Genomic DNA, 14152 nt, shown 5'->3' on the forward strand with positions numbered 1-14152 from the left:
TGACAATGTAACAGTGTGTAACTACGTGAATATTACAGTGTAACTGAATGAATATGATAGTGTAACTGAGAGTGTAACAGTGAATGTGACTGTAACTGTAGCTCCTCTCTCCCTCTACAGTGAACTACAACAGTCATAAACTACACTGTACACACACAGCTCCTCTCTCCCTCTACAGTGAACTACAACAGTCACAAACTACACTGTACACACACAGCTCCTCACTCCCTCTACAGTGAACTACATCAGTCACAAACTACACTGTACACACACAGCTCCTCACTCCCTCTACAGTGAACTACATCAGTCACAAACTACACTGTACACACACAGCTCCTCTCTCCCTCTACAGTGAACTACATCAGTCATAAACTACACTGTACACACACAGCTCCTCTCTCCCTCTACAGTGAACTACATCAGTCACAAACTACACTGTACACACACAGCTCCTCGCTCCCTCTACAGTGAACTACATCAGTCACAAACTACACTGTACACACACAGCTCCTCGCTCCCTCTACAGTGAACTACATCAGTCACAAACTACACTGTACACACACAGCTCCTCGCTCCCTCTACAGTGAACTACATCAGTCATAAACTACACTGTACACACACAGTTCCTCGCTCCCTCTACAGTGAACTACATCAGTCATAAACTCCACTGTACACACACAGCTCCTCGCTTCCTCTACAGTGAACTACATCAGTCATAAACTACACTGTACACACAGCTCCTCGCTCCCTCTACAGTGAACTACATCAGTCATAAACTACACTGTACACACACAGCTCCTCTCTCCCTCTACAGTGAACTACATCAGTCACAAACTACACTGTACACACACAGCTCCTCGCTCCCTCTACAGTGAACTACATCAGTCACAAACTACACTGTACACACACAGCTCCTCGCTCCCTCTACAGTGAACTACATCAGTCACAAACTACACTGTACACACAGCTCCTCGCTCCCTCTACAGTGAACTACATCAGTCACAAACTACACTGTACACACACAGCTCCTCGTTCCCTCTACAGTGAACTACATCAGTCACAAACTACACTGTACACACACAGCTCCTCGTTCCCTCTACAGTGAACTACATCAGTCACAAACTACACTGTACACACACAGCTCCTCGCTCCCTCTACAGTGAACTACATCAGTCACAAACTACACTGTACACACAGCTCCTCGCTCCCTCTACAGTGAACTACATCAGTCACAAACTATACTGTACACACACAACTCCTTACTCCCTCTACAGTGAACTACATCAGTCATAAACTACACTGTACACACACAGCTCCTCTCTCCCTCTACAGTGAACTACATCAGTCACAAACTACACTGTACACACACAGCTCCTCGCTCCCTCTACAGTGAACTACATCAGTCATAAACTACACTGTACACACACAGCTCCTCGCTCCCTCTACAGTGAACTACATCAGTCATAAATTACACTGTACACACACAGCTCCTCGCTCCCTCTACAGTGAACTACATCAGTCATAAACTACACTGTACACACACAGCTCCTCGCTCCCTCTACAGTGAACTACATCAGTCATAAACTACACTGTACACACACAGCTCCTCTCTCCCTCTACAGTGAAGTACATCAGTCACAAACTACACTGTACACACACAGCTCCTCACTCCCTCTACAGTGAACTACATCAGTCATAAACTACACTGTACACACACAGCTCCTCGCTCCGTCTACAGTGAACTACATCAGTCACAAACTACACTGTACACACACACAGCTCCTCGTTCCCTCTACAGTGAACTACATCAGTCACAAACTACACTGTACACACACAGCTCCTCACTCCCTCTACAGTGAACTACACCAGTCACAAACTACACTGTACACACAAAGCTCCTCACTCCCTCTACAGTGAACTACACCAGTCACAAACTACACTGTACACACACAGCTCCTCACTCCCTCTACAGCGAACTACATCAGTCATAAACTACACTGTACACACACAGACAGCACTAGAGTTCAGATTCACACAGATGAATAAATAAAAGTGATGTGTGTTAGAAATATATACTGCACTGTTGACATCTAGATTCAGTCGTTTCAGGATGTGTGTAGTGCACTACAGAGGGAGGGTGGAGAGATTTGGGATTAAGCCTGTTTCTGTCATGTGGTGTTTTAAAGCCTCTTTAAGAGCTACTATGGCCTACTGGACTGCAATGAAAATGCAGCCATTTATGCATTTGTCTAAACAGGGAAATTTTCAAAAACTTTCAAAAAAAATCTAAGAGCGGACAGTGAGTGGACACAGTGTTTAAAAACTCTAGCAGTGTCTTTAATATTTTTGCTGATGGATGTACATTTCTCATGGAAACTGAAGAGACAGCTGCAGTTTAAAGAGGTTTAATGTGGTGTATGCGGAAGTTTACAATACACACTGATCCGTCCAGGCTCAATAACCAATTAACAATAAATAACCGGCCGTGTTAAACCCAGCGTCAGTAAAACACTCATTAAAAGAAGGAATGAAGTCGGTTTCTGATGTGAGACACTTATTTCCTAAATCTTTTACATTTAAAATATTTCTGGTTGATTTGGAGCTGAGTGAAGCTGAGGCCAGCGCTGGTCATTCCTGCAGTTCCCTTCTCACAAAACCAACACCAGAACCGTCGTCGATAATCTCCCCCCTCCGAGACTGCACTGGAAACAGCTATTAAACCATTCATCTCTTCACCGCTTCCCGTCTTGAACAAAAGTAGATCGCCTGGACACAGCTTAATCTGCTCCTCGATCCTCGCCGGGAGAACAGCTAAATTATCTTTATTTTTACAGAACAGAGGTTTAGAAAGAACTGGAAATAAAAATCATGTTAAAGAGCGAGAACTTGGCCCTGTTCAGTTCCTCTTGGAGAAGAGTGGTCAAGTTGTTTCAGTTCTTTTGGCAGATGATTCAGAAAGTGTGAATCTCTCTTTTGCCTCCTAGTTTCCTCACTGTATAGAAAAGTAGAGTGTAAAAAGGAGCCTCTTTAAAAATACATGTCAATCTCTATATATATATTTATATAATAATATAAACTCTTCCTTAAAGTGAGCGGTTTGGTCCTCTAACATCAACATGTACAAAAAATATCAGCTTCTCTATTTTCTGTGTTCAAGCACAAAAAGTGTATTGCTTCTGGACTTTGATTAGTGTCAATGAAACGGGGCATAAGGCACAGAGGGGTGGTGGGGTGTGGAGGTGAGGGGCTATGAGGCGCTGCAGGAGTCTGAGATTCCCCCAGACGAGAGGAAGTGATGTTAGAAGTATGGTACGTCTGTGAGCTTGTACCACTTCACCGTCTCTTGGCTCAGGTCGAAGTCTTTGAGGCTGAGGGTGATGCCCCCAAGGTAGAAATTCTCCCGCAGAGACTCGGCACTGAGGACGCTCAGCTGCAGCTCCCGCTGTTTCAGCGTCTCCTTACTGTAGCCACTGTACACCAGCTGGGGACAGAGGACAAACAGGTCAGCAGTGAAAAACAAGACCATCATCATCAAAATCTGGAGCAGGGACAGTGGGCAGTGGGGACCAGACCAGAGAGGACTTTGGTGCTGAGAGAGGGGACAGTGAGGGGACGGTGGAGCTGAGAGAGGGGACAGTGAAGCTCAGAGAGGGGACAGTGGAGCCGAGAGAGGGGACAGCGGAGCTCAGAGAGGGGACAGCGGAGCTCAGAGAGGGGACAGCGGAGCTCAGAGAGGGGACAGTGCGGGGACAGAGGAGCTGAGATAGGGGACAGTGAGGGGACAGTGAGGGGACAGTGGAGCTGAGAGAGGGGACAGTGAGGGGACAGAGGAGCTGAGAGAGGGGACAGTGAGGGGACAGAGGAGCTGAGAGAGGGGACAGTGAGGGGACAGAGGAGCTGAGAGAGGGGACAGTGAGGGGACAGAGGAGCTGAGAGAGGGGACAGTGGAGTTGAGAGAGTGAACAGTGGGGGGACAGAGGAGCTGAGAAAGGGGACAGTGAGGGGACAGAGGAGACAGTGAGGGGACAGTGGAGTTGAGAGAGAGGCGGGTGAGGGGAGAGTGGAGTTGGTAGAGGGGACAGTGAGGGGACTGGGGTGTTGATGGGAGCGCCTGTGTGTGGTTCCCTGTTCGGCCACTGGAGGTCACAGTGTGTAATGCAATAGGCTCCAGTCAGGGTGTCTGACCTCTGGTGGTTATGAAGGTGAACTGCAGTGAAATCGGCTCAAAATCATTCAGGTCATTTACATCTACACCTTTTAAACAGAGTTTACCATTTCATTAAATGTGGGGTTCCGTGTTTTCCTGGAGATCTTCGTTTTACGTTTGGAGGTTTTGTGAGGGTCTGGAAGAAGGTAGGTTTTCACATAGGGGTTGGGGTCCGCGCCATCATCAGAAACCTGCAGAGAGACACCTTTAATAAGAACTGACCCCAGAACAGATTCACTGACACGTTTCCACAGCGGATCCAAACTCACCAAGTCTCTGATGTGCATGACCATGATGAAGAGAGTGCTGTTTCGATACGACACGGACAACTTCACCTCACCCTCCACACGACCCACAGTGGGACTGACTGGAGTGACCTCTGCAACACACACACACACACACACACACACACACACACCAGTTCCCTCTCTGTAAACCACACTGAGGAGGAAGTAGTTCAGAAAGCTGTAAAACCCCAGAGTAGGAAGTGAAGCAGTGGAGAGCAGACCTGGCAGTTTAGGCAGTCCGTCCTCCATCTTGTCGTCTCTGGCGATGGGATGAAAGAAGGTGTAGACGAGGTCGCACTGGAGAAAAAGAGACAAAACTCAGTGCTGCAACAACAGCTGTACTTTACTTCATTAAAGAAAAAAAAAAAAACATCCGTCATTCGCACAGCTTCCAGGGAAAGTGAGGCCGTTTTCACACTAGCATTTTTCTCTGGACCCGGGTCCGCTTTCTCCAAGCTGTTTCCGAGCCCAGGCACTGACCAGAACACGCTCCTCGGTTCGGTTCTAAACACCCCAGCCATAACTAGCCCAGAGAGGATGCTGTGTGAAAACGGCCTAAGAGACTTGAAGACGAGCCGGTGCTACGCCGCTGACCTGCGCCACTTCGGCCGAGCTCCTCATGAGGCTGTGCACGTAACTGTTCAGCTCCACTTTTCTCTTGGACGCCACGTCCTTGATGTGCGTGCGTCCCAACACCATCTTGCTGGGGAACCTACAGAGAGAGGACACTGGGTCAGGGCCGGACTCATTAACTGAGGCTGCGCTGGTGGAGGACTGTAAGGAGTGACGAACCCCGGGAGCTTCCACAGCGGGAAGAGGATGGTGAGTTTGTTGTGCAACTCCTGGAACTCGTCAAAGGTGCGGAAGACAAACTGGGTCTCGCCGAGTCCCTCCCTCAGAACCCGCACCACGTACGTCTGTAAGGGGAGAGAGAACAGAGGGATCAGGACATTCAGTGCACAACACCTTCCTCATCACAAACGGCTGGACTCACATAGTGCTTGTCGGGGTTGTATCTCTTCTGGAAGGAGTAGACGGAGGCGTCTCGGATCCGTCCATCCTGCTTCAGCGTGTATGTTCGTGGGGAGAATGACAGAATGGGCTCGTCGTTGGACGGCAGGCCAGAGAAACGCAGTTGGGCCAGATTGTGGATGAAGAAATTGAACTTGGTGGCGACACTTCCGAGACTGGACTCGATCAGCCTGAAGGAGACGAGAGAAACCTGTCACGGGGGATTTTTCAAATAGGAACTTGTACAAAACAAAGACATACGATTGGAAACAAAACACAAGACCTGGTAAAGAAAATGGTGGCTTCCGCATCTGTGGTCTCAGGCTGCAGAGCATCGTACACATACTTCAGGTCCTGAGGTCCGGTCAGCTCGGGTAATCCGGACTGCGTCATCTGTCCGGGTCAGAGGCCAGAGTAAGGTTCCAACCCTCTTCCAAAAATTACATGGTGCAGTTTCTGCAGTGCTGAGCATGGAGTAACAATCACAGAGGCTCTATTCTTCTTCTACGTTTGTTAAATGTAATGCTAGGTGTGATGTGTCACCGTTTCCGTGTCCAAACCCGCCTTCGGTCCTGTGTACATTCATAAGACTGTGTTTACTCTTGGAATAAAGCTGAATGTCACAGTCAGTCATGGTCTCAGTTCAGGGGTTCGGAAAGATCGAACGGCGGTTTGGACCCGAATGTTTTGTTACACAAGGTCAATACGTCACGACTTAACAAGCGGATTAGAGCTCAGCGGAGCACCACAGTGATTTAGAAACTGGAAATTTAAGGTCAGAATTTTACCTACTGTTGCTTTAATCTCCACATTCACAGTGGAATACAGTTCTCTGAGCAGACATGAGTGTCACAGGACGACACTGTAAACAGACTAAAGAAATGTGTGTTCTACCTAAAAGAGTCTTCAAATGATGAAATGATGTTCAGACTGACACCCCGTGTTACAGACAGACACACCCCGAAACGCTGAGGTGCTGAAGGAGGAAGTGGACACAGAAGTCTGTTCTGTGAGCAGTGGACACGTAGCGTAAATGCTAACCTAGGACACAGCGTGCTCCTCTGAAACCCTGGGGCCTTACCAGCGAGAGCAGGTTGAGGAAGAGGCTGGCGTGTTTGCGGATCAGGTTGTAGGCCTGGGAGCACAGGTCGATAAACAGCTGGAAACGGCTGGTGGGCCTCTCGCCGCCGTTGATGACGTAGGCCATGTCAGACGTCAGGACGAAGGGGGCGCGGTCCCTGGAAAACAGAGGTCAGGACAAGGCACAGATCTACACCTCAAACCAAAACAGGACTAGGACCCACTCTCACCTTTTAAAACTCCCGATCATCTGCGCGTGGCCAAGGAATTTCCCGAAGTCGATGTGGAACATGTGGCCTGTGGTGCGCAGCATTATGTTGTCATTGTGACGGTCGCAGATGCCCAGCAGGTACGTGGCCACGCAGCAACCTGCACACGAGTAGATGAAGTTCTCAGAGGCCTACACACACAGGAGGAGAATCTGTGTTAGCAACAATGAAATACAGAGGACAATATAAAAACCCGCAAATCTACAACAGCTGCAGAGATCAGGCGCGGCGAGAGTCACCGTGTCTCACATCTCCAGAGCCTCAGGGAGAGTCTGGTGCCTTTCTCCACTCAATGTGGCCAAGATCCGCCCACTGCTGCGGAAAAGAAAATCTGAACGACACGCCAAAGGGGACAATCACAGTCTGCTATTCCGGCCTGAAGCGAGGAGGCAGTCTTTCACGTCAGACCAGTACCAGAGCCAGTACACAACAATACACAAAAGTGTGTACACCCAGCTGTACAGAGAGCCAATCGAAACGCAGCTGGCAGGATTCTGACAGTGAGGCCTGGTTAGTGCACTGAAAGTCAAACTGTGGGCGGAGTCTCTGTGGCTGAGACAAGTTTCACCAAGACCAGGGTCAGATGTTTGGAGATGTTGGGACTGAGGGGGTTTGGGGTGAAACTGAGACACTTCAGCAGAAGCTGAATCTAACGGAACAGAATCACACCGACTCCGTCACGAAGGAAGTGTCTGATGCTGTGCTCTGCTTCGTAAACTGTCCACGGAGAAGTGAGTGTTTTCATCTGAAAGTTGGATGTTTCTCAGCGTACAGGAGTAAAACATGCAGAACATGAGCGGAACACACAACAGGTTCTAGATCAGGTTCTAGCTGTGGCTCTCTGCACTGATGACAGGGTGTTTACGGAGTCCTTTCACAGTCAACATCACAAACTGCTCCGACGTTTACAAATGATAAAGAAGACTGTGGGACAGATGTGAGTTACCTTCTCGTACTCGTCCTCCGCCGGGTTGTACTTGCGAAGCCATTCAGACAGAGGCTTGTCCTTAAAGGACCCTGTGACTCCCAACTCCACCTGAATCTTCCTTAGTGTTTCTGAGGAAGAGACCAGCTCCACCATTCCTGGGTTAACACACACACACACACACACGTACGTCACCCAGCGGAGAGAGAAATGACGTTAAATTCTCTTAAACCTCAGGCAGAAACGATGTTTATTAAAACAGAGACATTAAGATCACAGGCAGGAGAAAGGCTGAAATCAGTAAATTAATTAAAACTTCTCAGTTGCAGCCGGAGACGTCCTCAGCTCCGTCCGAACCCTACACACCTTTATCTTTCCCAGTTGAAATGCATTTGAAGTTGACGATGCGCAGGTCCAGTCCCTCCTGCAGCCAGATCCGATCCATAATCCGAATCATCTGCAGCGCCAGCATGTCCTGCCTCAGGTCCTCGCCAACCTGTCACATTTATAACACACTTTCACTTTTCACTCATTCACAAGTGCTGTTCCTGCTCCTGCCACATGGGGGCGCGATTAAAAAAAAAAAAGACCACAGAGGAGGACTACAGTCTGAGTTCAAAAACACGAGCCAAGGGTCAGTGCTAAACACATTTAGAGTCCAACACACTCTTCACTCTGAGCCAGAGGACAGTGGGTGACAATAATAACGTCACAGTACGGTGCTTTACAGCCCGGGGGAGAGTGGTGATCAGAGAGAGAAACATTAAGATTCTAGCCAAGATTTAAAATGGAATTCCCAACCCATTTCAGGAGGCGGTGAGTCCGGAGCCTAGCCAGAATCACTGGGGATGAACACACCCTGGAGGGGGCGCCAGTCCTTTACAGAGTGATTTAAATGACTGTAATTTACATTGGATAAGTGCGTCTGCTAAATGCTGTAAATATAAACGTAATTGTGTGTGTGTCCCGTGGCGACGCGGTGTGAACTGTATTCAGCTTTAGTCGAGTCTGATGAGAGGATTATTTCTGCATCACGAACCACTCCACACTTCTCCATCCATCAGTCCTTTATCCCACTGTGTGAAATCTCTCAGAGGAGCGCTCTACAAACTTCAGGACAGAGTCAGTCTGTTATCGGTGATGACCTTCTTTAAAAATTAAAAACAAATCAGATTCACTCTAGAGTCTAAACCAGATCCAATAAACACACACACACTGCATCAGCAATCACCACGTCCTCTACCCCGCCCCCTGCTGCTCACCTTAAACATGACGTTGATCTCCTCCCCCAGCGGGTCTGCGTTGACCAGGGCAAGCTTCAGCGGCACCGCGTTGGAGTTGAAGAAGGAACAGGCCTAGTTTCAGAAAAGAGGAAGAAGGAGGGGGTTCAGCTGGAGGCAGCACCACGAGCCAAAGGAGGAACGAGGTCAGGACGAGATTCGGAGCAAACACAGAACACAAGAAACTCACACACACACACACACACACACACACACACACACACACACACACACAAAGACAGACACACACACACACAAAGACAGACACACACACACACAAAGACAGACACACACACACAAAGACACACACGCACACACAAAGACACACACGCACACACAAAGACACACACGCACACACAAAGACACACACAGAGAACACAGCAGAGACCCCTGGGTGAAGGGGAAGCCCACTCACCTTGATGTTGAGTTCCTTGGCGACTAAGCTCGGGCTGAGGGGAAGTCTACAGCTGTTTCTCTGGAAGAATGATTGCACTCGCTCCAAACCCTCCTGGAGGGTCACCTGCAGACACACACACACACACACACAAAGATACACACACACAACACAATGACGTACAACTGTTTCAGACACTCAGTCACCCCCCCCCCCCCCCCCCACCAGTGATCAGTGCAGCGGGACCTGAATGCAACTGTAGGGGTTTAGCAGCTGCTCCTCACCTGTCTGCTGGAACTGCTCGCCTGTCGCACCTTTTCGGCCGCGGCTCCCAGCAGCTGTACGAGTCTCGTCTGTTTCTCCAGTTCGTCTCTCAACCGAGCGCCGCAGAGACACAGCAGCGCCCCCAGCACCAGGCCGTAACGCTGCCCAAACCCAGGGTCCTGCACTGCGTCCTTCAGCAGCCTAGACCAAGCAGAAACATGCTGAACATCTGGATACCCCTGTAACACCCCCCACTCACAGGACAAATGGGGTCTAACCCAGGCACTCACCAGTAAAGGTAGTGTGCGATGTTGATGTTCCCCAGCGCTCGGGACAAAAGAAACAGGACCAAAGAGTTCTTCAGGTGGCACTCGAACTTCAGCGCCTGCAAAGAAACCACTGACACTGTAACTGGGTGTGGGCAGAAGGGAGAAACATCTACTACAAAAAAAACAGGTCAGAACAGTGATTATAAACAGTGTCTGCAGCGCCCCCCTGTGGTACAGCAACAGTGGATTTGTGGCGCTTTGTGGAACAGTTTATGTGATAAACACCACATCCGCACATGTGCACGCACACACAATGAATTGAAATTATGCTCCACGTTAAAGTAAGCAGCGGTGGACGTCAGTGCTAGTACATGTCTAATGCACAATTTAAGGTGTGTCTGTGGACACGTCTCTCTAACTCAGCTGTGATCTGATTGGACAGACTCATCATGTTTGCTGGACTCATTTGAGTAAAGCTGGTCCTGACTGAAATTTTTTGCAGCTGTGGACAGGGGACAGTGAGACTGAGACTGTGTGTATGTTCAGGGTGTGGATACAGTGTGTGTGTGTGTGTGTGTGTGTACCTGTACAAGTTGAGGAAGGTAGTCCGTTAGTTCATCATCACTACAGCTCTGGATCCAGCTGACAGCTGTGTTCCTCACCTCCGTATCTGCAAACCTGCACAGAAACACCCATCAGAACAGAATTGTTCTCTCTCTCACACACACACAGACACACAGTATCCAAACTGGATATTCTGATATTCAAACATAGACTGTATCATGAATTAATAAAAAAGTCCCTAAGTCAGAACTCAGAGTGAGTGAGTGACTGTGAATAACTGAGTGAGTGTGTGACTTAATGACTGACTGACTATGACTGAGTGAGTGAATGTGTGTGACTGACTGATTGTGTGTGTGAGTGAGTGTGTGAGACTGACTGACTAAGTGAGTGTGTGATTGTGTGTGAGAGTGAAGGAGTGAGTGTAATTAATTGAGTGAGTGAGTGAGTGAGTGAGTGAGTGAGACTGACTGACTGTGAGTAAGTGAGTGAGGGTGAGGTAAAGAGGAGGACAGAGACATTAAGAGAGACTCAGTTCCAGCCTCCGTTAAAGAAATGCTACGCACTTGGAGTCCAGCAGCTCCAGGGCTGAGACGGGCGAGAGCGGGGGCCAGTGGTGGAGGAGGGCGTGTATCTCGGCCATGCTGCCCCAGTCCCAGCTGGGGGCGCTGGCTAAGATCTTGGGCAGGCTGTGTTCGTGCCCTCTGCAGTGATGGCGGTGGTCCCAAAGCAGCTGTCGGTCCGCCCGCGTCAGTCTGCGGGACAAAAGACAGAAAATTAGTCCCTGCTGCTGACCACCATACTCAAACCCACCCTCCTAAATCCCCACTCCAGTCAACCCCACCCACTTAATCCCCTGAACCCCATCCCATTCACCCTCCCACACACTAAAGCCCCACCCCCTCAACCCAGAGTCAGCTCAGACGTCACGGCGCCCCATAACAGACCGTCAGCTCCCCCCTTCCTCTACACGACTCGTACCCGAACGCTGAAGCCCGTGTGCAGAGCTTCTCGATCTTCCTCCTGACGTCGAGGTCAGGCGTCTCTACAGACTGGGGGTCTGGGCACTGGGTCTCCTGGGGGCCCACGTAGAGGACGTCCACAGCAGGACAGGGGAAATCCACCTGTGAGAGACAGATAGATAGATAGATAGACAGACAGATACTTTATTAATCCCAGATCCCACACCGTGTTTATTTTGTGTGTGTGTGTGTGAGCACGCATGAGAAAGAGTGATATGACGATGGGATCCTACTTGCAGTATAACCCTCTCCGCCAGGTTCTTCCTTTTTCCTGCAGCTCCTGGATGTGACGACTGTGCTGATGTCCACAAGTTCAGCAGCTTGGTTCCTCGAGAAAGAACCCTGCAATACACAGCAGCTCTTCAATTCTTCACACGTCACACACAAACTGGACACGAACGTCTTAGAAAGACGCAGCACAAACTAAACAAACACATAAATAAGATCCTTCCTATAAATAAACACATCTAGAAAGTTATTCCATGGACGCTGCGTCCCTGCTCACCTCCTGAAGTCGAATAGGGGCGTGGAGACCTTGCTCAGAAGCTCTGGCCCCTTGCGCTGCTTGTTGGAATCAGGCGAGCTGCTGGCGTTCTGGCTCAGGACGGCGTACAGAGAGAGACTCAGCATCGTCTCCAGAGGCAAAAGGGCCACAGAGATGGGGAAGTTTATCCTGAACAGAAAAAGGAACTGAGATTCAACACAAGAAGAGTCTGTGACCCTGCAGCAGCTCATACGCAGCTGCTCCTGGTCCCAGAGGGTTGTTGGAGAGGGGAGGGGTGTGAGAGGGCTCGAGGAGCATAGCACTTACAGCTCGTCCCATTTGACGTGGTAGAAGAAGCTCTTGTAGGTCCCCACTCTTTTGGACTGGACAGGCTTAAACAGGTTGCGGCCATTGTGCGTCAAAGCACAGAGCAGGTAGTACTTCTCATAACTGCAGGGACAGGACAGGGACAGATCACACATTGACATGGAACAGGACAGAGACACGTGACTCTGGGTCTCAGAGACATATGGACATGGGCTGTAAATAAAACTCGGGGCCAGGCACAGAGGAAAAAGCAACAACAAAAGACCTCAGTGACACACTGACCCTCTGCGCCGACCCGCCTCAATCCCCCCGTTCTGACCTGGCGCCCCCTGGTGGAGGTGGTAATGTTACAGTCTCCTGGAGCACTCTCCAAAGAATGTGTGTGAAGGTCATCCAAATACAATAAGACAATTAATAAAGGGGTTAGGGTGAATTAAAACCAGATCGTGTTTATGAACATTTTGGTACAGAAGTAATTTACTCATCAACTTACAGCTCTAGGGTTAGTGATAGTGTGAGGGCACAGCTCTAGGTTTAGCATTAATGTGAGGGCACAGCTCTAGGGTTAGCATTAATGTCAGGACACAGCTCTAGGGTTAGCGTTAGTGTGAGGGCACAGCTCTAGGTTTAGCATTAATGTGAGGGCACAGCCCTAGGGTTAGCGTTAGTGTGAGGGCACAGCTCTAGGTTTAGCGTTAGTGTGAGGGCACAGCTCTAGGGTTAGCGTTAGTGTGAGGGCATAGCTCTAGGGTTAGCGTTAGTGTGAGGGCACAGCTCTAGGGTTAGCGTTAGTGTGAGGGCACAGCTCTAGGGTTAGCGTTAGTGTGAGGGCACGGCTCTAGGTTTAGCGTTAGTGTGAGAGCACAGCTCTAGGGTTAGCATTAATGTGAGGGCACAGCTCTAGGGTTAGCAATAGTGTGAGGGCACAGCTCTAGGTTTAGCGTTAGTGTGAGGGCACAGCTCTAGGGTTAGCGTTAGTGTGAGGGCACAGCTCTAGGGTTAGCGTTAGTGTGAGGGCACAGCTCTAGGGTTAGCATTAATGTGAGGGCACAGCTCTTGGATTAGCGTTAGTGTGAGGGCACAGCTCTAGGGTTAGCGTTAGTGTGAGGGCACAGCTCTAGGTTTAGCGTTAGTGTGAGGGCACAGCTCTAGGGTTAGCGTTAGTATGAGGGCACAGCTCTAGGGTTAGCAATAGTGTGAGGGCACAGCTCTAGGGTTAGCATTAGTGTGAGGGCACAGCTCTAGTGATTGGAACATGGCTCTGTATCTTTCGTGTGGACAATGTGACCTTCAGTATTTAAAAGTGTGCCTACAAACATCTGGACGTAGTGTAAAATAAAGAACTGTTACACACAGCTGTCCCAGTAACCGTACACACACAGTATCATAAGGACCCCCGACCCCCACAAAACTCCCATTCTCACCTGCTGACCCACGCAGCAGGAATTCCGTGTACGGCGTAGAGGGTGAACTGGACGTGGTCAGTAGTGCCTGATGCCTCTCTGCTGTCCCTCTTGTCTTCTGCAGGATCCTGCTCCACCTGAACAGGTGAGGCCGGGCAGAAAGAGCGCAGGTAGAGCTTCGTCAAGTCATACACAGCTTCTGTGAGACACTTCACACACTCCTCCACCAGACTGGAGTGACCTAGACATAGTGAACAGCTTTAAACACAGACATGGGACCTCCAGACCACACCAGAACTAGTACACACTCACACACCCTACACACATGCTTCTCAGCTCTATTAATTTGGTTCCTGGTTTGTTTTCCAC

General features: G+C 49.5%; 1 protein-coding gene across 4 annotated transcripts in view; it reads right to left on the reverse strand.

Annotated features, from left to right (window-relative positions):
• Nucleotides 1-2334: 2334 nt before the first annotated feature.
• pik3c2a (phosphatidylinositol-4-phosphate 3-kinase, catalytic subunit type 2 alpha) overlaps nucleotides 2335-14152 on the reverse strand; it is a 42318-nt gene continuing 30500 nt past the window's right edge. For all 4 annotated transcript variants that reach the window (XM_066684349.1, XM_066684351.1, XM_066684350.1 and 1 more), the window contains exons 11-33: nucleotides 13805-14024; nucleotides 12381-12503; nucleotides 12075-12242; nucleotides 11803-11911; nucleotides 11529-11671; nucleotides 11114-11302; nucleotides 10571-10664; nucleotides 10008-10102; nucleotides 9738-9918; nucleotides 9475-9579; nucleotides 9042-9134; nucleotides 8146-8275; nucleotides 7801-7937; nucleotides 6816-6985; nucleotides 6587-6743; nucleotides 5789-5898; nucleotides 5489-5696; nucleotides 5287-5411; nucleotides 5089-5206; nucleotides 4716-4791; nucleotides 4477-4586; nucleotides 4273-4398; nucleotides 2335-3481 (exon numbers count right to left, since the gene is read on the reverse strand). In XM_066684349.1, coding sequence (XP_066540446.1) covers nucleotides 3299-3481; nucleotides 4273-4398; nucleotides 4477-4586; nucleotides 4716-4791; nucleotides 5089-5206; nucleotides 5287-5411; nucleotides 5489-5696; nucleotides 5789-5898; nucleotides 6587-6743; nucleotides 6816-6985; nucleotides 7801-7937; nucleotides 8146-8275; nucleotides 9042-9134; nucleotides 9475-9579; nucleotides 9738-9918; nucleotides 10008-10102; nucleotides 10571-10664; nucleotides 11114-11302; nucleotides 11529-11671; nucleotides 11803-11911; nucleotides 12075-12242; nucleotides 12381-12503; nucleotides 13805-14024 — 3170 coding nt within the window. In that variant the 3' untranslated portion in view covers nucleotides 2335-3298. The remainder of the gene's footprint in view (nucleotides 3482-4272; nucleotides 4399-4476; nucleotides 4587-4715; nucleotides 4792-5088; nucleotides 5207-5286; nucleotides 5412-5488; nucleotides 5697-5788; nucleotides 5899-6586; nucleotides 6744-6815; nucleotides 6986-7800; nucleotides 7938-8145; nucleotides 8276-9041; nucleotides 9135-9474; nucleotides 9580-9737; nucleotides 9919-10007; nucleotides 10103-10570; nucleotides 10665-11113; nucleotides 11303-11528; nucleotides 11672-11802; nucleotides 11912-12074; nucleotides 12243-12380; nucleotides 12504-13804; nucleotides 14025-14152) is intronic.

This window comes from Hoplias malabaricus, chromosome 11, assembly GCF_029633855.1.
Source record: "Hoplias malabaricus isolate fHopMal1 chromosome 11, fHopMal1.hap1, whole genome shotgun sequence".
NCBI classification, from domain to species: domain Eukaryota; kingdom Metazoa; phylum Chordata; class Actinopteri; order Characiformes; family Erythrinidae; genus Hoplias; species Hoplias malabaricus.